Source organism: Aedes aegypti, chromosome 2 (assembly GCF_002204515.2).
Source record: "Aedes aegypti strain LVP_AGWG chromosome 2, AaegL5.0 Primary Assembly, whole genome shotgun sequence".
NCBI lineage: Eukaryota > Metazoa > Arthropoda > Insecta > Diptera > Culicidae > Aedes > Aedes aegypti.
Genome location: NC_035108.1, coordinates 84,588,720 through 84,615,772, shown reverse-complemented (window position 1 = coordinate 84,615,772; position 27,053 = coordinate 84,588,720). Strand labels below are relative to the sequence as shown.

The 27,053-nt window shown below is 39.7% G+C and overlaps 1 protein-coding gene and 1 long non-coding RNA gene across 3 annotated transcripts in view; both read right to left on the bottom strand.

Annotated features, from left to right (window-relative positions):
- Positions 1 to 13,799: 13,799 nt before the first annotated feature.
- LOC110675710 lies at positions 13,800 to 15,917 on the bottom strand. The gene is made up of 2 exons (XR_002499734.1): positions 15,365 to 15,917; positions 13,800 to 15,293 (listed from the first exon to the last, which is right to left on the bottom strand). It is a non-coding gene; the product is annotated as an uncharacterized LOC110675710 (long non-coding RNA).
- A 2,452-nt stretch (positions 15,918 to 18,369) lies between these two features.
- The window catches only part of LOC5568309 (breast cancer anti-estrogen resistance protein 1), a 451,449-nt gene continuing 442,765 nt past the window's right edge, over positions 18,370 to 27,053 (bottom strand). For both annotated transcript variants that reach the window (XM_021841383.1, XM_021841384.1), the window contains exons 4-6: positions 19,800 to 20,521; positions 19,581 to 19,741; positions 18,370 to 19,514 (exon numbers count right to left, since the gene is read on the bottom strand). In XM_021841383.1, the coding sequence (XP_021697075.1) occupies positions 18,583 to 19,514; positions 19,581 to 19,741; positions 19,800 to 20,521 (1,815 nt within the window). In that variant the 3' untranslated portion in view covers positions 18,370 to 18,582. The remainder of the gene's footprint in view (positions 19,515 to 19,580; positions 19,742 to 19,799; positions 20,522 to 27,053) is intronic.

Genomic DNA, 27,053 nt, shown 5'->3' with positions numbered 1-27,053 from the left:
TTCTTTGTCAAAGTTGCCATTTTTGCATTCGTATATATTGTGTGGCAGGCACGATGATACCTCATGCCCAGGGAAGTCAAGGAAATTTCCACTACGAAAAGATCCTGGACCGACCGGGAATCGAACCCAGACACCTTCAGCATGGCTTTGCTTTGTAGCAAACTGCACTGTTCATACAATACAAGGACCAGTTCGCATTATTGCTTGGAATCAAAGGGTTTTAAGCATATCAATTAATGGTATCCACTAATGCCACGGGTAACTGAAACTTATTTTTTTAAGCAAAAAGAAACCTCAGAAGAACCTAAGAGTCATCCATAAATTACGTCACACAAAATATGGCCATTTTCAATCCCTCTCCCCCGTATTATCATACTTTTTGTATGGAGGCTTCGTAAATTATGTAGAGATCGTAAAGTTTCCGTGAATCATTTCCCGAGAGTGTGTCGTAATTTGTGGGGTCTTCTACAAATTACGACCTGTTGAACATGTGAACGATATGTTGTTTTTACAATAATTCTATATGGATTGTATAATATAAATAAGAATCATAAACAAGTATACATTGCCAATGTTATGTGTGGTTCATTATGCTAAGTAAATTTTGTGCGCACAGATGCACACACTTAATTCAGAATGCCGAATCTCGGCTTATTTCAACCGAGATCCGCACAGCCGAGCTCGTGAAAAAAATCTAAGTGTGTATAGACTATTTTGTTGAGGCTGTGCATAAACCACGTGGTATTTTTCCCTGTAAGGGACCGTCTATAAATGACGTAGCATTTTAGGGAGGAGGGGGGAGTCTACGATTTTGCTACGAACCATGTATTAAGTATGGGAAAATAAGCTACGAAGGGGGAAGGGGTGTCAAAAATTGGTCAAAAGATGTTACGTCATTTATGGCCGCTGCCTAAGTGGGCTTTCCCGATATTCCGCTTGTACATGAAAAGTATGTATGCATAAAGTTACTTTTCAGAGAAATAGACAGATGTGACGGATATAGCATGTTTTACTTGTCTGTTGTTATGCGAAGAACAGTGCGCGGAATTAGGGAATTATGAAAAAAGACGTGGCCTAACTCCGCGCAATACTTTTTTGAATAAAACTCAATAATTATGCTAATATTTGATAAGATTTCATAGAAGCACCATGAAACATATCTGTAGCAAGTAGTTCCATGGAATATTGCATAAAAAATAAAACATTTTTAATAAAGAAATCGCGTTTGTTGTTGTCCTACAGTCTTAGCGCGGACGCTAAGAAAATTAGAAATATAACGTCTACTCACTGATTATTTTTTTATGCCGCGAAAAAATGCCTTATTTGCTTTTATTTGTGATTCAAACTTATTCTTAATCAAAGTAGCCTCGAATAGCATTAAAAGTTGCTGAAATATTAATGTGTATTTCCATATATAAATAATTTTGTATGAAATGCGCGGAATTAGGCACTGCGCTGAATTAGGGCACTTTACGGTACCAATTTCCCAAAATATTGGGTACCACGTCTAGTACTGCATTTCGTCCCTCGGTAGTACAAAAGGTACCCAAGTTTGACAGATCGCAGTACACTTTTAACGGCATTCTAGATTACCTTATGGTGATTATAGAACGAAGCCACACCTCAAATTTTCAAGAGCACAAGACTTAAAAACCAAACAGCGCTCCGCGTTAAAAATCTATCCCATTGGTCACCACCAGCAAGCAAGCAAGTTGATTGGTTTTCAAAGCGAACTGTTGTCGGATACTCTCGTCTTGTGCACTTGAAAATTCAAAGTTTGGCTTCGTTTTATAATCACCTTATGAGCCATAAAATTTTGGGCAACTGCAAGGGACAGGGGGGTCCGTAGCCTTGAGGTTACGCTTTCGCTTCATAAGCATAAGGTCATGGATTCAATTCCCAGCCCCTCCACAAAAAAAACCCGTCCAGCCACCAGAAGACACCGCACGGATGAGCGTGCTTTGGGGGAGCACATTCATCCTCCGTCAGTATCAGATTGGTGACTGAGACAAACTGACCCTCTTCGCAGGCAGCTAGCCTCACTAACAGCAGAGCTCTCTCCTACCTGCTCGGTGTGAGAGTGAAAGAGTAGGAAAGAGTGAAAGTTGATGTAAAATATATAAGTTAAAAATAGATCTGTATCGATAAAGAAGCTACAGATCAACTGATTCCGGCACAGTAGTGGCCACGAGCACAAAGTGCCTTAACAAAAAAAAAAAAAAAAAAAACAAAACTGCAAGGGACATGGAGGTTTTTAATTTGTCTTTGATTTTAACGTTACTATCTCTAGTTATTTGGTCAAGGATTACTATGATTTTTTCACAAACACTATCCTAGAACTTCCTCTTGATTTTTTTCTCTAATCTTTCAACCGAATTTTCCAAACCTCCCAAAGTTTTTTACTAAACTTTTCCTACAAAATCCGCAAATGTTAATTTCAGAGTTCCAGAGACAAAAATTGTTTAGGGTTTTACGTAACTTTATATACGGTAACTGCAAAGAATTTCTCCAAAAAATCCTTGAGGGGTTATTCAAGAAATTTATCAAGAACTTTAAAAAAAATCCTCTTATTCGACCTTATGTTTCATCATTCAGTCCAACTGAAAACTAGAGGTTTCTATGAATTTTGTTACAACGGCAGCTCTTCCAAACATTTCTCAAAAAAAAAAAAAAATCCAATGGAATCTAAAAAGATTATTAAAGGTTACATACTACTAACACTATGGCATTTTTTCAGAAAATCATCCTACACATTTTTGAATTGATTCTGAGAAATATTAAAGAAATTATTTCCTACATTATATAGAGATATCCTTAAAGAAATTCTTAGTAAAAATCTTGAAGAAATTGTTTGTTTGTTTGTTTGTTTATTTCCAGTGGCGTTCCACCTGCGTTTTTAACGAGTCAAATACAATAAAAACTTAACATATAAACTACTCTTACATTCTACAATATTCACATTACATACGGTTCCAAAACTCTAGACAGCCCTTTTTAAAAACTGCTTCTGATGTCGAGCATTTGACCGCAGGAGGAAGCATATTATAATAAACCACACCTCGAACAAATAACGAGTTGGAATAGCACATTGAGTTATTGGGAGGGATCATCAAATTCTGCAAGCGACGTCCTCGGAACGGCAACAACTTTTGATGGAGTATTGGCGAAGTGTTCGTTTTCACCAACTTATACAGGAACACACAAGAACGGTGAGCATAGAAGTTTTCAAATGGGCAGCCGATCAAGTTCCTTTGTAAATGACTAACGTGCGCGTAGCGGTTCAGCCCATAAACGAAACGTACGCAGGAATTCAATGCGACACGTAGCCTGTCCATAGAATAGGCACAGGATCTGCCATGAAGTAGTTCGCCGAACATAAAGTGAGGAAGAATGAGTGCTTTGAACAGTTTCAGACGTGTACTAATAGGAGCTCCAGAAGAACAAGAATAGAGCGATCTGAGGCATGCGTAAATTTTTCCACATTGTTGATTCACAAGGCCTTCCCACTGCAGGTCTGATTGAAAGTTCAATCCAAGATTGGCAGCACTTTCCGTCCACTCTATAGTCTGCCCAGCCATACTGATAAGAGGCAGCAACTCCGTTTGAACGGTGTTTCTCCGTCGATTCTTTACCAGCATTGCTTTGCTTTTTGATTGGTTAACAAAAAGCTGATTTCGTTGAGACCATTCCGTGATTCTCTCGAGGTCCATATTCACCATACTGATGAGATCGCGAGTACAGGGACCAAGGCGACAGATATACAACTGTACATCGTCTGCATACAGTTGTATCGAACAGTATTTTAGGACGGTAGGCAAATCGTTGATATGACAGCAGAATAATAAAGGTCCAATCACCGACCCTTGAGGAACACCATACGTTAAAAAGCCACGTTCGGATTGTTGGTTCGGATTGTTTTAAAGGACAATTTTTAAGAAATCCCTGGAGGCATCTTTGGAGAAACTTCTGGTTATATTTTTGAAGAAGTTTAGCTAATAAACAAACTGAAGTCTTGGAGGATGTCCTAGGAAAATGAATGGACGAATCGCCAGATAAAATCCTGAATGACTTAGGGCTTTCTTGAAATTTTTTTGAAAAAATCTTCAAACAAATTCCTGATGAGTTCTGATTGTATTTCTGTGGTTATAATTGGCAAAAACCAGGTTGTGTTCATGAGATATAAAAAAAAATCCATGGGAAATGATCAATAAATAAACTCCTGAAAAAATTAAGAGCCTCGGGCTGCAAATCTCTCAAATGAAGAAATCTATTCATCTATCTTATCCTGAGGAAATCTTCGGAGTGATATCTGAATCTTTGGGTAAACACCTGAAATGATTGCTGACGAAATTCCTTGAGGAAATCATTGAAGAATGCATACAGTGATACAAGAAGTATTATTTGACGTAATGTCACGAGGAATTGAAAAAAAAATCTTATTTCTGATCTAACTTTATGAGAAATCAAAGTTTTATTATTTCTGCTTGTTTTTTTTTTGCTCCGGTTTGGTCTCTCTTTTGCCTCTTTTTCAGGGAAAAAGTCTCTAAAGTTCATGTTTTCAAGACACTCAGTCGCTAAAAGGGATTTGTTTCTTCAGTAACATCCTTCATTAAAGTTTGAAGAATCAGTTTTCACTATGGGATGATAAGTTACATTACAGTACTAACGTGTTTTGAACATTTTTCATAATTTCTCCTGAAAAAAATTCTTCTGAAGAGTATTTTTCAGCATTTTTTTTTTGTAGGAAATATATTGTTCATCTTCTTGATGAAAAGTTGATTGATTTACAACGAAAGTATAAAAATGCAACCTTTTTAAATCGGATATTACCTAGCTCATGCAAATTAAATTAACGAGATTCTAAAAGAAATCGAGGCTGTTCTTTATGGTTGTTGAAGATATGGTTTGACCAAACAAAAATATCAGGATAAGTAACAAAATTCAAAGCAATGCATTTTGTAGTGTTTGTCATGAAATCTGTATATCGTGAGCGGACAAATTGTGACATACAAATAGTATTGATCGACGCAATAGTTATGTTATGATACACATTTAAACACATAATTCCCCTTAAATGAGCGGAATCTAGTGCATTGATGGTATTAATAACCTTCGTAGCAAACTAGTTGATTTTTTTCCATCAGCCAGGGGGCAACGGCTCTTTCTTGCCCCTCTGGCTACGCCCATAGTTATAATTTTATTAGATTAGTCTTATTCCAATACCTACGTTACAATATGGAACTGACTCAGTATAGAGGGCGATCATGCCAATTTTCTTATAATGTTTAGAATCAAACCAAAATTTTAGGGTAGTTTTATACATATATTTACTTTTAAAATATATGTATCCATCAAAGTCAGTTCTGCTCAAGCATCTCTGTGATTCAGACGTAATTATCTCGCTCTCAGCAATCCCCTCTGTTCTATTGTTTTGCCGCTGATGGCGGTCATCGGACTTCGGCAAAATACATTCAAAGTGAATTTTGACAATTTTCAAACACGTCCGTCGTTTGAAGATATCCACCGTTTCATCCATGGATCGATCGGCCTACGTTCGGATCAGATCCAAAGGTTGCAAGTGCATCATGTGCACAATTGTGCATATGTAAAGTGCAGTGATGAAAGAATCGCTGAAAATGTTGTTCAACAACACGATGGAAAGCACAGCATCGAAGTTGGTGGTGTGAAATATAAAGTGCGTCTCTGCATGGACGACGAAAGCATTGAAGTTAAAATTCACGACCTATCCGAGAACGTTAGCAACGATGAAATTGCTGCTTATCTAAAGCAGTACGGAGATGTCCACCAAATTAAAGAACTAGTTTGAGGACCAACGTTTGCCTACAACGGGATTCCATCAGGTGTTCGCGTTGCAAAGATGACGCTTCGGCGCCACATCAAGTCATTCATCACTGTGCAAACAGAGAAAACGATGATTTCGTACAAAAATCAGCCTAAAAGCTGCCGCCATTGCACCCAGCTCCTTCACCCTGGCAAGAAGTGCACTCAGAATAAAAAGTCAGCCAAAAACAACTCTGCTTCATTCTGTGAAACAGGCACCACCGGAGCAACATTTGCAGAAGTTCTCTCTCAGCCACCCATTGGCGTAAATAGGGAGGGGCCAGAGGGGGCCTGGCCCCCCCCCCTGAACCATGGGCTTGACCCCCCGAAAAAAAAATGGAGAAGAAAAGACAATACAGTTAAAACTAGTTTTTAGTATCGATACTAGACGCATTAAATGCATTTTGAATATAAATTTATGGATGATCATTGTTTGACAGGCAATAGCAATATGTTATTTTGAAACGTCACATACTGCCATACTGTTTCCTTTTTGCCTTTCCCGATATTGAAATTCATTGAAGCAAGTTTTAGAATTAGAAGAACTGGCTTGATCTATTTGTAGTGGTATTAACAATGGTGCAGTAAGCGAAATTTTGTTTGTATACATTTTTCGCGAATTTTTAAATGTTTAATATTCAAATTTATGAGCCATTCGATAAATTTGTCTCCGAGACGTCGGGAACAGATATAAGCTGCTAGTAAGTAGACGACACTGAAGCAGTTGCATTCAAATGTGACTGCAAAACTGTGAAATTCCTTCACATATAGTAAGATAGTGGCGGATTTGTACAAAAAACCACATCGAATCGTGTAAAATCGTAGATGTCGCAACATTTTTTTTTTTTTCAATGTTATGTTGACACCAATTTTCTGAAGTTTTTCGATTGAAAAGATAATAAGACCATGTTACTATTTGTTTCTGTAGAATAAACGTAAAACCTTATTCATACTGAAGATTGTTTAAAGACACGTTTTTAATTCTTAAAAGACAATTTACACCGTCTTCAACCATAGGCTGCACAGACTGAACACAACTAACATTAGACAACGGACACACGAAACGACCAGTGGACGTGGACCAGTGAAAAAAATTTCATCTGACGAAAAGTTTTCTCCTACTGGCGCGGGAATCGAACCCACACTCCGTAGCACAATACGCCTAAACGACTGACACCACTAACCGCACGGCTACGAAGCCCATTCTACTATAAGTGTTTATAATATGACCCTTTTTTTTATTTATTTTTATTATATTTTATTGTGCCAATTTTTGTTGGCGTCTTACGTAGTTTATATGGACATTACATCAATTCTTTTTGTTTGTCTTTATTAACGAGATATTTAACCCTGGGCTAGTTCATTTCGAGACCAGCAGCTTCACTTCCCTTCCAAATAAAGTCGCCACTATAATTTTTTGAGTCATAAGTGACTACCTCCAGAATGGGATCCGATCCCAGGTCCTCGACGTGTGTTCTACACCAGGTCCGTCACCACATCAATTCGGTTCAGAAATGTTTTTTATTTCGTTATAAATATATATGCATTCATTTCTGTAATTAGAGGACGTTGCATTGTTTGTAAGAAAAATAGATAAAACTTGTTTCTAGATTAATGATAAGCTATCGAATGTTTAGGATTTCTAGCTCAAATCAAAGCTAATAAATGCCATATTGTTCAAGTAAGAGACTTTCACTACAAATATCATAAGAATCGATTCAGATTTGGAAAAATAATGGCTATTTGTTGATTTTTTGACATAAATATTATAATTTTTTATCAATTTTCCATTGCATGTAAATAAATAAGGATAAAAACTTCTTTGATTTTTTATGTAAGGGCGTTTCATAAGGATTCTTTGAAGTGTATTAGTTACTACACAACTGCTTTGAATCAATTTTTGGCCCATAATGTGGCAAAAGTTCAAATCAGCGGGCCAAAAGTTCGACCCATATAATCTAGCAGAGAAATTTACAAATTACCCCAAATTCACATATTATCTTCAAGTTTAGCGAAAGCGAAAAGCCTGATCGTGCAAAAAAAGTCACCAACATTTCACGTTTTCACCTAATTTTGCAAAAAACTGTTTTTTTGGACTTTGTGAAATTTTTTGACGAAAAATTAGAGTGTATTTATCTGTAAACATAAGTTTATATAAAATACAGTTAAATCTCCCTTACTCGATATTCCGTATCTCGATATCGAGTTGGAGAACCATAGTAAAAGTTGGTTTTCATGGCTAACTTGATGGTCCCTTAGATCGCAGTTGCACTGGTTTTGTGTTCTGTAACTCGATACCTCCCTAACTCGATGGTCCCTTCAATATCGAGTAAGGGAGAGATGACTGTATGTCTATCGTAAAAGTGTCGAACCCCACCGATGGGGCAAAAGTTTGTTGAAGACAATTAGCGAAATTATAGCAAATATGTTGTTTTTTTTATAAAAAAAAATGATTATACCACTAAGGTCGAACTTTTGCTCTGCCTTACTATGATTGGATATTAATCAATCCATGAGCAAAATACCTTCCATCCTGTTTTCTTTAAATAACTGTTATCGTACGAATTTGCTGACGACAGCTTTATTTGAATACCTAAAAACTTCAATCTTTCGATATTATGGTAGCCAAGCAACTTACGGATTTAATGTTCTTAACTCTAACAAACAAAGTATTATTCAATACTATGTACAAATGTTGGTTTCGAGAGGTTTAGAGAAATGTATCGTCTGGTACAAAAATGCTGAGCAACAATAATCCATATTTTCAAACTAGCATTTTTTTTTTCAAAGGCTTGGGCGATACATTTAAATCTTTATCTTGTTTTATAACTTTGCAAACATCTCGTTCAAATCGAATTGGAAAGGTAAATCCTGATAATAATCTGCTTATGAGGCTCAAGAATCCATCATTCAATCATCAGCAATCATCAAAAATGAAAAACCAGTTTTTTCGTTGAAAATGTATCACTGCATTACAGATAGCAAGTTCAATGCAATGATAGATTTTCATGAACATTGCCTTAGTTTTGATCAAGAAAAACTGGTTTTGAAAATTCGATAAACGATGATGGTTATTTTCCTCTTAAATTCTTGTATTCTATTCGAGAAATATAAGTTTGGGTTGAACAGGTCATCTTGGCAATCTACAACGAAAACATAAATTTTTACTATTTTCCATAAAAGTGACATTTGGTATCTAAAACAGTTGATCAGTCGGTTTTGGACGATTTTTAAATTTTTATCTACCTCTGTATGAAAGTGCGCCACTATAATCGGTTCACAAATATTATCGAAACAAGCATTGCTAAGTTATCTAAATCTTTTACGACTTTCATATCTCATGAGAAGGGGCCGTGGCCCCCCTCAAGTCTGATGGCTATTTACGCCCATGCAGCCACCACCGGTCACGCAGAACTCACATCATGTGGAATCCGACAATAAACAACTAGAGCAGCAACAAAAAAATACTCGTCCACGTTCGTCCAGCTCGCCGGAGATAAAATCACCACCACGAAATAAAACAGTTCAACAGCAAAATGAAAGCGATGGGCAAGATAGCACACAGGATAGCGAAATGGAATCAGTATGCAGTGTTCAACTTTCGGACTCGGAAGCTGAACCGGACTCGAACGATATAGGAAAGTGGATTGCACGGTTTAGTAAACAAAGGCGAAAGATAACCAAAAAGTATTGTAAAGATATTGAAAGAGGTAAACAGTTGTAATACTTTGTAGTTCAATAAAAAACCAGACCTGAATGACCCTTTAAAGGGTTAAAAGGTCTTTAAACAAAAAAAAAAAAAACATCAAAGTCTTTACAGTGTCATCCGGTACCAGTTTCTCAGTTCTTTTTTCCATTTTCTTAACATGTCCTTTTCGTCTTTGACTGTCTTCTTGCTCTTCCGAAGTTCCCGCTTCATTATTGCCCCGTACTACTTCACTGGGCGCAGCTCCGGACAGTTTGGCGGATTCATGTCCTTTGGAACAAAATGGACAGAATTGGTCTCATACCACTCCAGGACACTTTTAGAATAGTGGCATAATGCCAAATCTGGCCCAAATAGCGAAGCTTCGTCGTGCTGCTGCAAGAACGGCAAAAGGCGCTTCTCGAGGCACTCAGATTTGTATATCTCGACCTTTGTCACGAAAGGCTCACTCCTCAGTTCGCAAGAGTAGATGGCCTGCCAAATGAGATATTTGGTTTCGAACTTCGACATTTTTTTCTTCTTAAATTTGTCGTCCACATCGAACTTGCTCTTGCCGGTGAAAAACTCCAACCCCGGAATTGGCTTAAAATCGGCTTTCATATACGTTTCGTCGTCCATCACACAGCAGCAATATTTTGTCTGCATCTTCTCGTAGAGCTTCCGTGCCCGAGTTTTAACCGTTGTTGCCGCTCATCGCGGTTTGGGAAGTTCTGTAACTTGTATGTATGTAGTCTAGCTCTCTTCTTTGCATTCTGGACGTAGCTCTGCGACATGCCGATCTTTTTAGCCATATCACGGCTTGAGACGTTAGGATTTGCTTTAATCATCCGCTTCACCTTTCCCTCCGTCTTTTTGTTCTCCGGTCTCGGGTTTCTTCCAGCTCCTTTGCCGTGGTCCAACGTCAACCGCTCCTGGAACCGCTTCAACACTGTGGAGACGGTTGAATGATGAATGTTCAACATTTTTCCCAACTGCCGGTGCGGCAGGTCAGGAAATTCCAGGTGTTTGGAAAGAATTTGTTCTCTCGACTCGCGTTGGTTCACCTCCATTTTCGTTGAATCGAAAAACACGATTTCGAGTTTGACCGCATGTAAACAATACACAATAATGAGAAAGTGTGCAAAATTTGGTTGATTTTTACCCAATGGTAGGAAAGTTATGCCCTGTTGAATGTGTCGCAATAATTTCCTGTTCGCCCTTTATATTGGATTCGTCGAAAAGTGGTTTAAATTTTCAAAATCTTTATTAAAGGAAGAATACTTACACTGTTTCGGTACAGTTCAAGTGGATTGAACGTACTTCGCTCAATACCAATGAAGATAGAGCTCTGCGCTCCTTGCGATTCTGGTAAGTATTGCTGGTTGTGATATTCAATAGTGCAGATAAAAAGCTCCGATTTGTCTTCGAATAATTTATTTCATTATCTTAATATTCGGAAACTCCACTCAATGCGACGCGAAGTTCCCTCGCCAGTGTACAGAACAAACGTTCCTAAAACGTTTCGTTGAGCCCATTTGCTCCACCATTATGGGTATACCGTAACCGTGCACAACTGGCGTTGCATGACTACATTTACACAAGACTACATTCACTTAATTGCTAGGGGTTTTTTGCTCTCTAAAGTTTAGACAAAAGTGATAGTACCATTTCATCGCGCGATTATTCGATTTCTGTTCTTTTCGGTGTCGCGCAAAACTATAATGCGTATCTAAATCATCCGTTTAAAGCAACTTACTGTTGGCATCATAATTACTACTGCTGTACATAACTAACGTTTATCGAATTGATTTCAGCGAGTTGGATTAATTATTGCAAATTTCATGACGTGTCTTTTTTTTGTTTGTAAATTCCAATCTCAATTCTACTTCGTTTCGTTTTATCTTACGCTTGCAATTTGGTATGTGTGCTTTTTTCTAACAATCTATTAAATTTATATCGCTTCAAAGAAGCTTACTTGCATAAAAATGTATTCAAAATCAATAAAGTGAACAACCAATAGAAAAATACCAAGAATACTGACTATATGTACATTTTTTTTCTTTTTACCACGGAAATGTTTGACTTGATTCTAATGCTTGTTCAGATATCCATTATTACACAATAAAAAAAAACTAATAGGTAGTAATTGATAGACGACAATAATGACGAAAATCGTTTTACAGTTCGGTTCAAAGTTTCACGCCAAAGATTAGATTTACGTAGATTTTTATCGATTTCTAAAGTTCTAGGGGCATGTAAAAAGTAAATTATATCACAAATAGAAATATACAATGCGTCTCAACCCGAATCGGTGCCCAATGCTCATTTTCAGCGTCTTTTTTCTACAATCAATAATTGTTCAATTTCTTCGTTCTGTTGTGTATAGATAAAAACCTCTGCTGCTTTGCAAAAATTTTCGTTTAATTTGGCATTGTTTGTTGTGCTTATTGGCCCACCATTGATTTGTAATAATTTGTTTTACCGGTTTTTTGTTTAATACTTATTTTTGTTACTCGATGTATATTGACAGTTTTTTTTTCTGATCGATAGAATGGTCTTTTGGTGTTGCAGTAAGAGCTTTTAAGCTTATTGGAGCTATCTTTTTTTTTTCTTTATAATCGATTTTCCTCTATAACCGGTGAAATTTCAAGTCTGATAATGAGAGAAAATAATGAGATTATTTTTTACTTTTCTAATGTTATCCTCTTTTTTCTTTTTCTCATTGAAGGGAAGAATTTTTCCAGCAGTGCCTATGCAGATGTTTCCAGTTATTCTTCCTGCTTTATAATTCATTCACGGTTTTCACAGGAATTAATCTATAAATTTCTTCAGGAAAATTTCCAGGAAATCTATTGAGAACATTTCCAGGATTTCTTCAATCATTTAGACATGAGATTTCTTAAGATATCCTTTAGAATTGTTGTAGTTTTTTACAAATGGATAACTCATGCAGTTCTTTCAAACATTTTTTAAGTAATTTTTAAAGTAAATTCTTCCAACGGTAATTCAGTGCATCACGCAAGCAAATACTACAACATTCCAGTTAATTCCTCGGAAAGAAATTCATCAGAGCTTCTGTCCGGTTTTTTTCACGAGTTTGTTCAGAACCACCTGAATCTAGGAATTTGGTTACTTTTCCAATAAGCAATCAGTATGATCTAGAACAACCTCCAAGACTTACTCCAGAGTCGAGGAATTCTGCTAGATATTCTTGTAGGAATTTCTGGGAGAATTCATGATGGAACCTCAGGAAGAATCGCTGAAGTTATTCCTGAAGATATTTTTAGAGAAATATCTGAAATCTTTGACAAACCCTGAACGATTTTTTTTGACAAAACCCTTCGAAATCCCTGGAGGAATCTCTGGAAGGGAATTACCCGAAATATTCTTAGGGAAATTACTGGTTCAATTCTTCAATTAGGCCTACATGGAAATCTTAAGAAAATGGATGAAAGACTTGCTAGATAAATTCCTTGAGGTTTTAGGACTTTCTTGAGAAATTTCAAAAATAATCTTTGGATGATTTCCTGAAGAAATTCATTATGAAACCTGTAGAGTTTATACGTTAGCAAAAAAAAAAAATAGGATGAAATTTAAAAGGTATCACGAACGAAGGACAAATCGCTGAATGAGCTTCTGTAGAAATCTTCGTAGTAATACCTACCGGAAGGAAACTTTGAGCAAATACCTGAACACGGATTATTCCTGCAATTCATTCAAACATTTCTTGAATAATTTCTTAAGTTAATGTCCCATGAATTCTTCAAAAGTAATACAGGGTTTCATGCAAGCAAATTATTTAGCATTGCAGTCATCCGATGTTTTTTCAGGAATTCTTGCGAAAAATCCTGGATGATATCCAGAAATTTGTTTGATTATTTTCAAACGAGCAATCAATCTGGTCTGGACCCGAGAATTTTCCTGGAGATTGGTGTAGGAGCAATGTCTCAAAGAGTTTCTGGAAGAATTCCTAGTAAAACCTTAGGGGGAATCTCTGAAGTAATTCTTGAAGGTATCTGGTTTGAATTTGGTAAGAAATCCTGAACGAAAATTTGCAGAAAATCTATAGAAATACCTAGAGGGATTTCTCGCAATATTCTTAGGGAAATTACTGGTCGAATTCTTGAAGAAGGCCGTAATGGAAATCTTGAAGGAAATATTAGGGCAATGGATGAAGGATTTCCTAGAGGTTCCAGGATTTACTCGAGAAATTTCCGAGAATCTTTGGGTGATTTTCTGAAGGAGTTTATGGTGAAATTTCTAACGTTTATACTTTTTATAAGGTTACTTAAAAAAAAAACAGGTTGTATCCATAAAGGTATTATGAACGAAAAACTTGGAGGAATTGTTCAGGAAGTCGTTTAAAGAATCGCTGAATTAGCACCTGAAGAAAGCTTCGTAGTAATACCTGAGGGAAACTTTGAGCAAATACCTGAATTTTCCTGTGATGAGATTCATGAATTTCTGCAGAGTTTTCTCAAGAAATTTTAGGACTGTTTGCATATGGAAAAACAATCCTGAAATAGCTTCAGGACATTATGCTGAAATTTATGCAAAAATACTTTTATCTGCTTTCTTCAGGATATCTCTATAAATTTCCCTGAAGATTTTTATTACATTTAAAGTGGTTGTTCCAAGCAATTTCCTAAAATTTAGCTCTGCCAGATTTTATCAATTCTTCTGACATTTTATGAGAAATTGTTTTTCTTCAAAGTTATTCAAAAAAAAAATCCGAGAGGATTTCCCCAGAAACTTTTCCAGAACTCCACCAGGATTTGCACCAAGGTTTTCTACATGGAATTCTTCTAGTATTTCCCCATTTCTCTGCAGATTCAATAAGCAATTTACCCAGGAATGTATGTAAATAATTTGAAAGCTCTGGAGGTAATGATGGAGGATTTTCTAGATAACTTCTTCTTATAACGTATAACGTCCTCACTGGGACAGAGCCTGCTTTTCAGCTTAGTGTTCCTATGAGCACTTTCACAGTTCTTAACTGAGAGCTTTCTTTGCCAAAGTTGCCATTTTCGTATTCGTATATCGTATGGCAGTGTAGTATCCGCAACGCGGAATTGCATTCGGCTGATTCCGCCATCAGCCGAATTATACTCCCGCTGCTACTTACAGCACATCTTCACTCCACAACAATATTCACTCAACTGACTTTGCAAGTTTTACAAGCCTGCTTCACCTGCACGGTTAAAAAAATATATGCTAAACAGCATAACAGTCATACTAAAACCATATTCGGTCTATTCACCCCTTGCCATGCATATTTCAACATTATGATTCGCTAGTATAAATGACTTTTATATTACAGCATGCATATTGCGTGATTAATTTCGTCATGCATAAAACGGTTTAATTCCTCATTACCATTTAAATGTTTGTTTTTCTTATTGTTTTTTTATTTATCAATAATAAAACACAAGTTTGTGCGATGAATGTAGATTTATTAACATAATATTATCCACTTACATTCCGTTTTGACGATATTCTCGCAGAATCCATCATATCGAAACAGGATCTGCAGATCGTACGGATCCAATACGCTGTACCGCAACACAACACTACAACTTGGTCTCTGTTTGGGCCGATGTGAATCGATCAAATGAAATAGCGGAAACGGCAATGATCCCTGTCACTTAAAGCAAATTAGTTGCCGGTTGTAGTAAAGATACTGACATACCGATTCTGGATCCTTTTCCAGATGGAGGATGCAGAAATGGAGGCGTCCATGACAGGCCAATCGGACCGAGATTTTGTTCTAAGGGAAAAATAATGATTTAATTTTATCAAATATACGCAACAGTGGTAACAACTGACTGGGAAACTTACCTTTAATGGTGCCTGACAAGATGCATGATTATCCAGATGTATTTTATCGCGACATTGAACTTTTGCAAACACAGACTTGAAAATTTGACTCTACGTTCGTGAGGGCTTCCGTTTTGTAGTGGAAGAAAATGGCTAGCAAATATTGTTAAGTCCCCAGAGTAATATCTGCTGCAATATGCATAACCGATAATATCTCAAGAATAAGATTTGGAAAGTATAAAATAAATTTCAGCAGAGCATTTTTGTTATCTATTCCAATGATTAAAGCGAACTTATAGCTGGAGTGTCATATATAAAATGTTAACTAGTATTTTCAGTTTTCTCCGTGTGCATGATTTCGAACTGTCACTCATGCACGCTGAGACAATCATAGGTAATATCGTATTTATATTAACCTTCTTAGAGCACGCTCAAATAATGCTATTCTTGCAAATCGACTATATTCCTTTCCATCTACAAACTCCAGATCCTACAGGCAGGTGCGATTATACTCTATGCCCAGGGAAGTCAAGGAAATTTCCATTACGAAAAGCTCCTGGACCGACCGGGAATCGAACCCAGACACCTTCAGCATGGCTTTGCTTTGTAGCCGCGAGCTCTAACCACTTGGCTAAGGAAGGCCCTAACTAGGCAGCAGTTATGAGCATGATAATTTTGTTTTGCGAATATCTCAGGATCCTGATCACTTAGAAAAATGGCGTCTTCCCCAAAGTTGTTCACTACCTCAAGGTTTTAATTGTTCGAGATAAATAATTCAACATTTTGTCACAAGTTTACGCTAGTGAGCATGGAACTTTTCGTCTACGAATATCACAGGAGCCTAACTACTCATAAAGATGGCGTCTTCGGCATAGTTGTTCAGTAGCTTAAGAGCTAAATCAAGGAAAGCCAATCTCGAATTTCAAAGCTTAAATAAAGATCGGTTTCAAGCTACAGAACAACTCTGCCCATTACGCCATCTTTATAAGTGGGCAGGCTTCTAAGATATTTGCAAAACCAATATTTCATGCTCACTTGCGTCACTTGGTGGAAAAAAAAATAGAATCAACTAGCTCGATCAATGATTGCTCCTGGCTTATTAATTAACTTTGCCGAAGACGCCATCTCTATGAGTGGTCAGTTCTGAGACATCTGCAGAACAAAAGTTTCGTGTTCAAAATCAATTTGGTGAGCTCGTTTCATGCTTTAATTTTAAATATATAATTTTATGATGACAGCAATAGGAATGTCACTCTTATGTATTTATTCAACATAATAGGAATGTTTCGTCACAAAAAGTGTCGACAGAAACTCTTGTTTATGTATAACATAACATAGGTTCACGTTGCCTTCATTGGCTTATGTATGACTTTATAAACTGAGGCTGCATGAATTGCGCCACTTACCAAGGTGAATCTTAATTGTGTAGCCTTTGAAAACTCCCCATTAAAAATTACTTCCTTCAACTATCATTGATATGCAGAGGTGATCTCGGTCTCTAGTAATAATAGATGTCTCACTTATAATCCATCCTTTCCCCCGATAACCTTAAGGACGTGGCCAGCGCTGTGTTTGATTTTATATTGTTTGGCGTTCTCGAAGATTGAAACTACTTCCAAGCTACAACTGTTGGTACCTCAAATAAAGATAGGTGGTCAATCAAAGAGTAGCAAATACGAATTGTACTGCCAGAGCATGGTCAATCTCTTGTTTAAAACAAAAAAAAAATTGAAACTCCAAGATCATGCTTTGAAATATTTCTAGAAATTTCAGCATTAATTTCTGATTTTCATCGAAAACTTTTATATACATCTTTTGGAGAACCTTCTTATGAATTCTTGAAAATACTTTTTAATAAAATTTATACATCTGGAAGCTGGAGTACTTTATGTTCCTAGATAAAATCACGGAAAAATCTAAAAGAAGCTTCTGGTGATACTCCTTTCCATCATTTGAATTAAATCGTATGTGAATTGGGTCCTTAAATGTTTGATAAAATCTTGTTTTTATTCAACAACACGAAAGAGCATGTTACTTCAACTACTTTAGCATTTTTTCCCGCTCAAATAACGGCTATACCATGTTTAAACATTAATTTTAAAATTGGGTCCATAAATGAACCTTGACACTTGAGATCATGTTTGACGTTCGCTTAGTCGACAAAAACACCACAGGGGTTTTAGTTTTAACACTGGGGTTGTTCCTATCTGACATTTCGGAAGGGACACGGAAAACAAAATTCACCCAAAATTTGAGTTTGAGCCAAGGGGTGTGACAAAATCTAAAAAAACATAAAAACATGTTTTTCGGACTTAAACCAACGGAAAACAGTGGAAAATTGAGTAAATATGTGTTTTTGGCCTAAACTTAAGCGTTTGGCACTAAAATCGGGACAGGGCTTTAGGACCTTATTCCTGGAACCAGTTTAGAATAAAAATGTGCAGAAACTACACATAGACTCGGACCCTTGGTAAAATTATGTCCAGGTCACTATGGACCAAAGCACGAGTTCACTCGTTGACGTTTTAGCGGTGCCATGTTATTTATGTCACCATGGAAACTAGTGAATTCGGCACCGCTCAAACGTCAAATTAGTGAACTCGTGCACCGCTCCATTAATGGACCTGTGCACGAGTTCACGAATTTGACGTTTGAGCGGTGCCGAATTCACTTGTTGCCATGGTCACGTAAATAACAAGGCACCGCTCAAACGTCAGATAGTGAACTCGTGCATCGGTCCATTATGAGATGTACCAGCCTGAGGCTGAAAATCTCTTAAATAAAGATAATAATAATAATAACTATCAGCTTGGTATGATCTGTTATTCTGAATTAAGAAATAACCCCTTGAATCATGCTGAAGAATCTGCTTCTCAGCTTAATGTTCAATGAGCACTTCCACAGTTATTAACTGAGAGCTTTCTTAGTCAATGTTGCCATTCTCGCATTCGAATATCGTGTGGCAGGTACGATTATACTATATGCCCAGGGAAGTCAAGGCAATTTCTATTACGAAAAGATCCTGAACCGACTGGGACTCAAACCCAGATACCTTCAGCATGGCTTTGCTCTGTAGCCGCGGACTCTAACGCCGAGGAAGGCCTCGGAGGTTATAAGCTCTTCCAATGAACCAATGACCAATCCAACCATTCAGAACCATTTCCCAAAGAAAACGTTCAAAAAGTTGAGACCTAACCGACTTCTACGTACGCTACTTCCCCTCATAAACCCCGCCCATCTTACTGCTGCACCGCTTCCAACATGGCCACCTTCAGGTCACTCGCCAGGTGCGAAATGTCCACCACCGAGTCAACCATCTCCTGCACGGCTGTCACGCTGGGAAAGTGCTGCGCCGCCTTCTTCGTTTTGGCGACGCACGTCTTCAGCGCTTCCGACAGGGCATCGGCACACTGCAGCACCCGGGTCTTGACGTTCTCCCGGGAAACGTTCCGGTGCACGATGTCCCCGATGTTGACCAGATTGTGCGCGCTGAGCACCACAAACTTCCCGTACGCCAGGAAGAACTTTGGCGGTTGGTTGTGCTCCACGGTTTGCAGGAAGGCGTCGATGGCCTGCGTCAGGTAGCCCATGTGGGTCACCGTTTGGGTCGCGTAGTAAACCAGTACGGATTTATCGTTCGGGTCAAGGGCTTCCTTGGCCTCACTACTGCCGACGGCCGCAGCTGCGTCAGCATTCCGCACCACGTTTTCGAAATTCTTCTTCAAATCCTGAGGCAACGCGTCGTGAATCTCCGCGTTGGATTTGGCCGTAGCTTCCTTCGACTCCAGGCTGACGTAGTCGTAGTCCTCGGGCCATTCACCCTGGCCGCTAGTCCTGCTACTGTTGTTGTTGATGATGCTCTTAACGTGACCGGTTGGAGTCTGCGGAGTTGTAGCCGTGGAGGAAGAAGTGCTCCGTTTGAACAGGAGCGTTCCGTTACCCTGGATGAAGGAAGCGGTTTGTCGGACGTCCTCGGTCAACGTTTGAGCACACGCAATCAGCTGGTCCAAACTATCCGGCGGGAGCTGCTGTTGAAGCTTCTGGGTGGCCTCGGGCCGCTGGAGTGTCACCATGGTCCAGCCTTGGTTGTCCAGGTTCTGTGATGCTTCGTGAACGAGTTTGTCCGCGTCGCGTAAAGCTTTCACCAGCGGTCGAAGCTTCTGGGCTAGGCCTGAATGAAAAAGGACGATTCATTTATAAGCTTGTTACATGAAGTTCAGATTCTACGGGATGTTACCTTTATCTTCCGCTTTGGTTGCATTGCCGAGGGCGCCGTCGCCGAACTCGGCTAAGTCGTGCAGAGCAGTACGGAGCCGCACAGCGGCCAATTTGAGATCCATCAGAATCGGATCCAGCTTTTCCTTCGTCCTCCAGTTCGGGGAGACGAAGCCAAGTAGTCTACGAAAATTCGTACGTTAGTAAGCTGAACATGAAGTCCCGTTTTCACCGATCTTACCTTGAAACAGCGGAAGTAGCTTCATTCTGTAACCGAGCGAGGGTTTCCAGCGCCGACGATAGCTCCAGAGGAAGTTCCTTCGATGGCAGTGGCGTTTGCGGAGTTAGCACGTGCTGATGCTGCGGCTGCTGTTGATGAAGCGGGGTTTGAGGAACATCGTAAGTACTAGTGCTGGAGGAGAACGACGATATGGACATCGAATGGTTGCTGCTGAAGATGCCGCTGGTTTGCGAGTGGGGCGTCGCGGGATGCTGTGGAGGGGGTGGGGTGGAACGTATCGATACGGGGTTCCTCCGGGGAACGTCGTAATCGGGCATGTTGGCCAAGGAGGATCTGTTTGATGAGGACAGACTCAGACTGTCCGAGGTGAGCAAGGAGGAATTGGAACTGCTGGGAGTAAGGTTTTGTTGAGCAAGAAGGTTGTTGACCGGCCGCGGAGTGTCGTAGGACTCTTCCATCCTATTACTAAAGTGATAGGGACGGTGGGGATGACCGTAGCTCGGTGTGTGCGGCGAGTGGTGTGGATTGTGGTGGGTGTAGTAGGGTGGCGTCCGGGACCACGCTCGCGGTGTGTCGTAGTTTATGGGAACCGCCGGCTTCGGGACGTCGTATGTATCGAGGGCGTCGGCCGAACCGCTATGCTGATATGGGCTGCCTCCTCTTGTGGGGGTTGGTAGCAGATCATACAGATAGACGTCTCCACATTTTTGAGGTGTTAGGACCTGAGGTAGAAGAAGAGATGAAAATAGGAAAATCTTTAATTACTTGCTGTATACGGCAGTAGGGTAAAGTTTTTCATAGAGCTAGCTAAATTGTGGAAGATAAACTTTGCAGACAGGTGAAGGTGGCAAAGGTAAATTCCGATAGCACACCTATTGCCGTTCGGAAGCAATCAGGGGGAGTGAACTAAATGCAATTTGGTTTGCAATTGTTCCCATGAGACGGGATGAGATTTTACTCGTTGTCATTTTAGCTGCCATTGCCGATTTACTGCATTGATATGCTCTTCCTATTTTTCATTATTCCATAAAGAACGTGTTTTACAGTTTGGGGTTAAAGATGGGAAGACTAAACTTAACCAAATTGTTTTTTTGGAAACACGTTGGGAAATCCGAAGACATTTTTCTTGTAGACATTTCAAGAATAATTTCTGGAAATATTCTAAAACAATCGGTATAATCGTTCGCCGTTTTTTTTTCACGATGATTCGAAATTCTCTTTTCAAATTTCAGCAAAGTTATTAAGGAATTCTTGAAAGGATTTCTGAATGAATATATCTGTAGAGTATGGTAAACTGTTGAGTTGGAAATAAGAGTGTAACTGGAGAGATATGTAGAAAAGCGGGGTAGAGAGATAGGAGAGTCGGAACCGGAGGGGACTTGGTGTTGTGTATTGTAAGCGGACGGTTGTGGAAAATAAACGAGTAGAAATCTAAAGTGTTTTGTGAATTGGTTTGGAGTGTTGGCGTTAATCCGAAAGGTAAGACTCTACATTTTGGCGCACCGTCGGTAGGATATGATTCCGCAAGCTATAAAATTATAATTACGATTATAATAAAAAAATTGCAGCAGCGAAAAAAAAAACATAACCAAAGAACAAATGTTTAATGCGAGTCCGGTTTTGTACCGAAGCGCACCAATACCAGTCTGTATGCTGTGAAATTAGCGAGTCCGGTCTTGCACCGAAGCGCACTAGCACCATTTGCAAATGTGATTTAAAAAAAGCGAGTCCGGCTCAGTACCGAAGCGCACCAATACTGTTCAGCGAGTCCGGTTTTTGTACCGAAGCGCAGAGACATATGACAATAGTATAGTCAGCGAGTCCGGCCTTGTACCGAAGCGCACCACTACAAATCAGCCCAGCCCATACACTGGGAGCAAATATGAGTCCGGTACACACACCCAAGCGCACCATTACAATCTTAGCTCACCAGCTTATCTTTGGCTTGCAAAAAAGAGAAAAAAAAAACACCAGAAAAAAAAGTTTTGAAATTCCATGTCTTGATTTGTTTTTTTTTAATGTGTTTTATTACGTATTATTCTCAATGAGTTTTAAATATCTAACGGTATTGACGTCCTTCCTGATTGTTAAATCATCGGCATGTTAACGATTTCAATTTAATTCACGATTATTTCAAACTTCCTAGACCTCACGCTGAATATTAAAGTAATGATATATGTTCATAAACTAGGTCGATCGTTTCTTTCGGTGTACCTATCGAACTGTCATCTGTTTACAGAACGATGAACATAAACATTGAGTGTCGGTTTTGTTTTTATCTGCTGGTGTTAAGTTTGCTCATAACCGTCGTCTACGTGAAACTATTGAAGTAAATTGCAAAGAACTTAAGAAAATCAAGTGCTATAATTACATTCTTATGACCAACATTTACAGATGGTTTTCGAAGGAAAGCAGTTATCGTTTGAACCTTTCAATGATAAGGTCGACACCCACGATTTAAGGCGCGAGTGGGAGGAGTGGCACAGAGCTTTCGAGTTGACACTGGAGCTACGGAATCTCGAGTCGCAACATGAGAAACTCGTTCTGTTGCTAGCTAGCGGCGGAAGAGGTCTACAGCGTATATTTTATAACCTGAGGCCGTCGTCGGATGAAATCTACCCCGGACCTGTGAAAGTGCCATTGATGCCTGTTGAAGTTCCCGAGTACGATAACGCCATAAAGAGGCTAAATAAGTTCTTTATTGGCAAACGGAATGAACGGATTGAGTTGGAAGTGTTCCGTTCGATGAAACAGACAGGTGATGAAACTTTTAATCAATTCCTGTTGAGGCTTCGTGGACAAGCAGCGAGATGCGATTTTTCCGACCGAGAAGAAAAAGAGGTACTTCAACAAATCACCATGGGCGCACAGGATGAAAGAGTGCGCGACAAGGGGCTTGAGGATGTTATGGACCTCGACGAATTGATCAATTACGCCATCAATCGTGAAATCCTCATGAAGCAAAAAGGAAAATCGAAGCTACTTGGAGATGAGCAACCGGGATCATCAGTAGCTGCAGTGCATCAGAACTGGAATAAGCGGCAAAATTATAACGATGCGAACCAGGTCAAACATCGTAGAAATTTGGAGGTCGAGAACCGACAAACCGTTGGTAAACGGGATCAGTCCGAATGCGGCCGATGCGGATCATCAAACCACAAGACCGAATCTCCAACCTGTTACGCCCGGAATGCACGTTGCAATGGGTGCGGAAGACTTGGGCACTACATGAGGAAATGTCGGTACCTTGGTCGGAACGTGACCAGACAACGCGCTGGCTCCGATACTCGATACAGACGAGGTCGCCCGAATGCTGATCTGAATGCTGTTAACCGTTACGAAGAGTGGACGAAGGAAACAAAACCGCTAACTGATGAGGAGCCGAGACCAAAGGTAGTGTGTTATAAATAAATTAAAAAAAAATGTGAATAATAATGATGGGTTGGATTTCTGATGAATAAATCAAACCGAATATTTTGAGAATTTTATTTAATAAGAACGTATATGTCCATATAGCTCACTGTTCTCTTATTTGTCCTAGGTTAAAACTCTAATTGAACCGGATGTTTGTAGTAATGGAATGGTAGAGTGTTCGATAGACAATTACCCGGTGACTTTCTTAGTTGATTCGGGATCAGCAATTAACGCTGTCACGGAGGAGGTATGGAACAGTCTCGTTAGAAATAATGCAACTGTATACAAAACAAAACTACAATGCAATCGAACATTTACGGCATACGCGAGCCAACAACCGTTACGAGTAAGAGCTATGTTCGAAGCATGGATTTCAGTTAATGATTCGAAACCCAGCTGTTACGCAGAGTTTTTTGTGATAGAAGGAGCAACCAAGTCACTCCTGAGCAAAACTACCGCCGAACTATTGAAAATACTCAAAATTGGTCTCGATGTGAACAATGTTGATGTGTCGACCGAACATTTTCCCAAATTTCCCAACGTACTTGTAAAGCTGTCCATTGATAAGTCGATTGTTCCTCGGAAAATTGCTTACCTTAAAGTACCCGAAGCACTGAAAGAGAAAGTGGATATGAAGATTATGGATATGTTGCGTTCTGACGTGATTGAACCAGCCAACGGTCCAGCGGAATGGATTTCACCTATGGTCGTTGTGCCAAAAGGCAAGGACGACATCCGGCTCTGTATAAATATGAGACACCCCAACAAAGCGATTCAGCGCGAGCATTTTCCATTACCGATTATCGAAACATTTTTAAATAAATTGCGGGGTGCTACGTATTTTTCGAAGCTCGATATAACGTCAGCATATCATCACGTGGAGCTGCATCCAGAGTCACGAAGCATCACTACGTTTATGACGGATAGAGGTCTAATGCGGTTTAAAAGGCTGATGTTTGGCATAAACTGTGCCCCTGAGATCTTTCAGCGGATCATGACTCAGATGCTTGCAGGTACGTTTTTATGTTCCTTATGCTTTTAAGGGGTTGGGTTAAATTACATGATATACAATACTCTGTTTTAACTCAGGTGTTGAAGGGGTAATCGTTTACATTGACGACATTGTCGTATTTGGTAGAAATCAGCAGGAGCATGATGAACGACTGCGACAGGTCCTGGAGATTCTTGAGAAAAACAACGCTAAACTCAACAGAGACAAGTGTGTATTTGGCGTGGGTGAGCTCGAAATCCTTGGTTTCAAGGTGAGTGCTGCGGGTATCAGTCCAACGGAAGAGAAAATTGAAGCTATCAAGAACTTCAGAAAACCTGAAAGCAAGGAGGAAGTTAGAAGTTTTCTGGGGCTTGTAAACTTCGTAGGTCATTTTATCCCTCATCTTTCGACTAGAACAGAACCCTTACGTCAGTTTATTCGTGGTGATGCTACTGTCTTTGGCGAGGAGCAAACAAAGGCATTTGATGACCTGCGATGTGAACTGGCTAACAGCGTAAGAAAACTAGGCTACTTTGATTCGGCTGATGAGACCGAATTAGGGTAGGTGTACCAGTTATGGCCATAGTGGTTCCCTATTTCGCCATACGTGTTAACTTGATTTTTTTCACATTTTGAAAAATTTTGTGTGTTTTAGCAGTAAGATGAAGGATGTATCTAGATGTTAAAACATTCAAAAATATAAAAAATGTGAAAGTTATCGAAATTTCACATATGGCCAAATAGGGAACCACTATGGCCATAACTGGTACAATTTCCCTATACGTAGATGCGTCTCCCGTTGGCCTCGGGGCTGTGCTGGTACAGCGATATCGAGGTTCCCCCAGAATCATTTGCTTCGCGTCAAAGGGTTTAACTGCGGCCGAACGTGTGTATCCTCAAACACAACGTGAAGCGCTAGCAGTTGTATGGGCCGTCGAGAAATTTTACTTGTACCTCTTCGGTCTACGCTTCACCATATTCACGGACCATAAAACGCTTGAGTTCATTTACGGAAACAAGCACGTAGAAGGGAAAAGAGCTCTTTCGAGGGCCGAAGGCTGGGCTCTGCGCCTTCAACCGTTTGATTTTGAGGTTAAACACATTGCAGGGCTGATGAACATATCTGATCCGTTATCCAGATTGTGCTCCCAAATAGATGCTCCGTTTGACGATAACGCTGATCATTACCTATTCGCCGTCGGAGAAGGACCCACGGCAATATCGCTCGAGGAAATTAGAGACGAAACTAAACGGGACGAAATATTGATCGCAGTCAAACTGGCACTTGAATCTGGAAATTGGCACCCTGATTTATTCCGCTTCCAGGCATTTTCTAAGGAGTTGGGGATTTCCAATGGTATAATTATTCGGAATGAAAGAATTGTACTTCCGAAAAAACTTCGTTCCAGGGCTCTGGATATTGCTCATAGGGGCCATCCCGGAATAGTAGCCATGCGTAGAAATTTGAGGGAAAAGGTGTGGTGGCCGTGTATGGACCGTGACGTTATCGAGAAAATTGAGGAGTGTGCTGGCTGCGCAGCTGTCAGAAGTCAAATGCCACCCGAACCGATGTTCAGAAAGGAAATGCCGGATCGTGCTTGGCAGCAGATAGCTATCGACTTCTTTTCGGCGAAAGAATGTGCTACGTTTTTAGTAGTCATTGATTATTATAGCAGATTTTTGCAAGTCGTCGAAATGAAAAGTACAACGGCTACTAAAACAGTTGATGCATTGGAAGCAATTTTCTTGGATCACACGTACCCGGAGTGTATACGCAGCGACAACGGCCCGCCATTTTCGAGTGAAGAATTTGCTAATTACTGTTCGATTAAAAACATCAAGCTCGTTCGCACAATACCGTACTGGCCCCAAATGAACGGGCTCGTAGAAAGGGTGAATCAGGGTATTCTTCGTGCACTCAGGATCGCTAAAGCGACTAACACGGATTGGCGAAAAGCATTGAAGGAGCATGTGTACATCTATAATACGACTCCTCATTCGGTTACTGAGAAAGCACCGATGGAACTTCTAACAGGACGTCCGGTAAAAGATCTACTACCGTCCTTGCGAACGGACCCAGCTTGGAACCGCGACGAAAGCGTGCGTGATAAAGATGCCATTAGGAAAATGCAGGGTAAAATCTATGCTGATCAGCGTCGACATGCCAAAACCTCCAAGATAGAAGTAGGAGATGAAGTGATGATCAAAAACTTCAATAGCGGAAAACTGGAGCCTACTTTCAGACTGGAAAAATTTAAAGTCGTCAGTAAGTCTGGAAACGACACTACCGTTAAAGGCGAAGACGGGGTCACGTTGCGTCGCTCTGTTACCCATCTTAGGAAATGGCCCAAATCACCATCTGCATCATTTCAACAAACTTCATCAGAACTAACGCCGGCCTCTCCATCATCGCTCACATCATCTAATCAAGGAGTGGACGGAACATCTTTACACGGATGCTCAAATGAAGGAAAGCGGAAGAATGGTAATGCACATGGGGAACAAGCCACGCCTGCAAAACGTCCCATGAGGAACAAAAAAGTGCCTAAAAGATATGTACAAGTTATCAATACAGTCGAATGATTTTTTTTTTTGAGTAGGAGAGGGATGTAGAGTATGGTAAACTGTTGAGTTGGAAATAAGAGTGTAACTGGAGAGATATGTAGAAAAGCGGGGTAGAGAGATAGGAGAGTCGGAACCGGAGGGGACTTGGTGTTGTGTATTGTAAGCGGACGGTTGTGGAAAATAAACGAGTAGAAATCTAAAGTGTTTTGTGAATTGGTTTGGAGTGTTGGCGTTAATCCGAAAGGTAAGACTCTACAATATCTTGGAAGGATTTTAGATGCAAC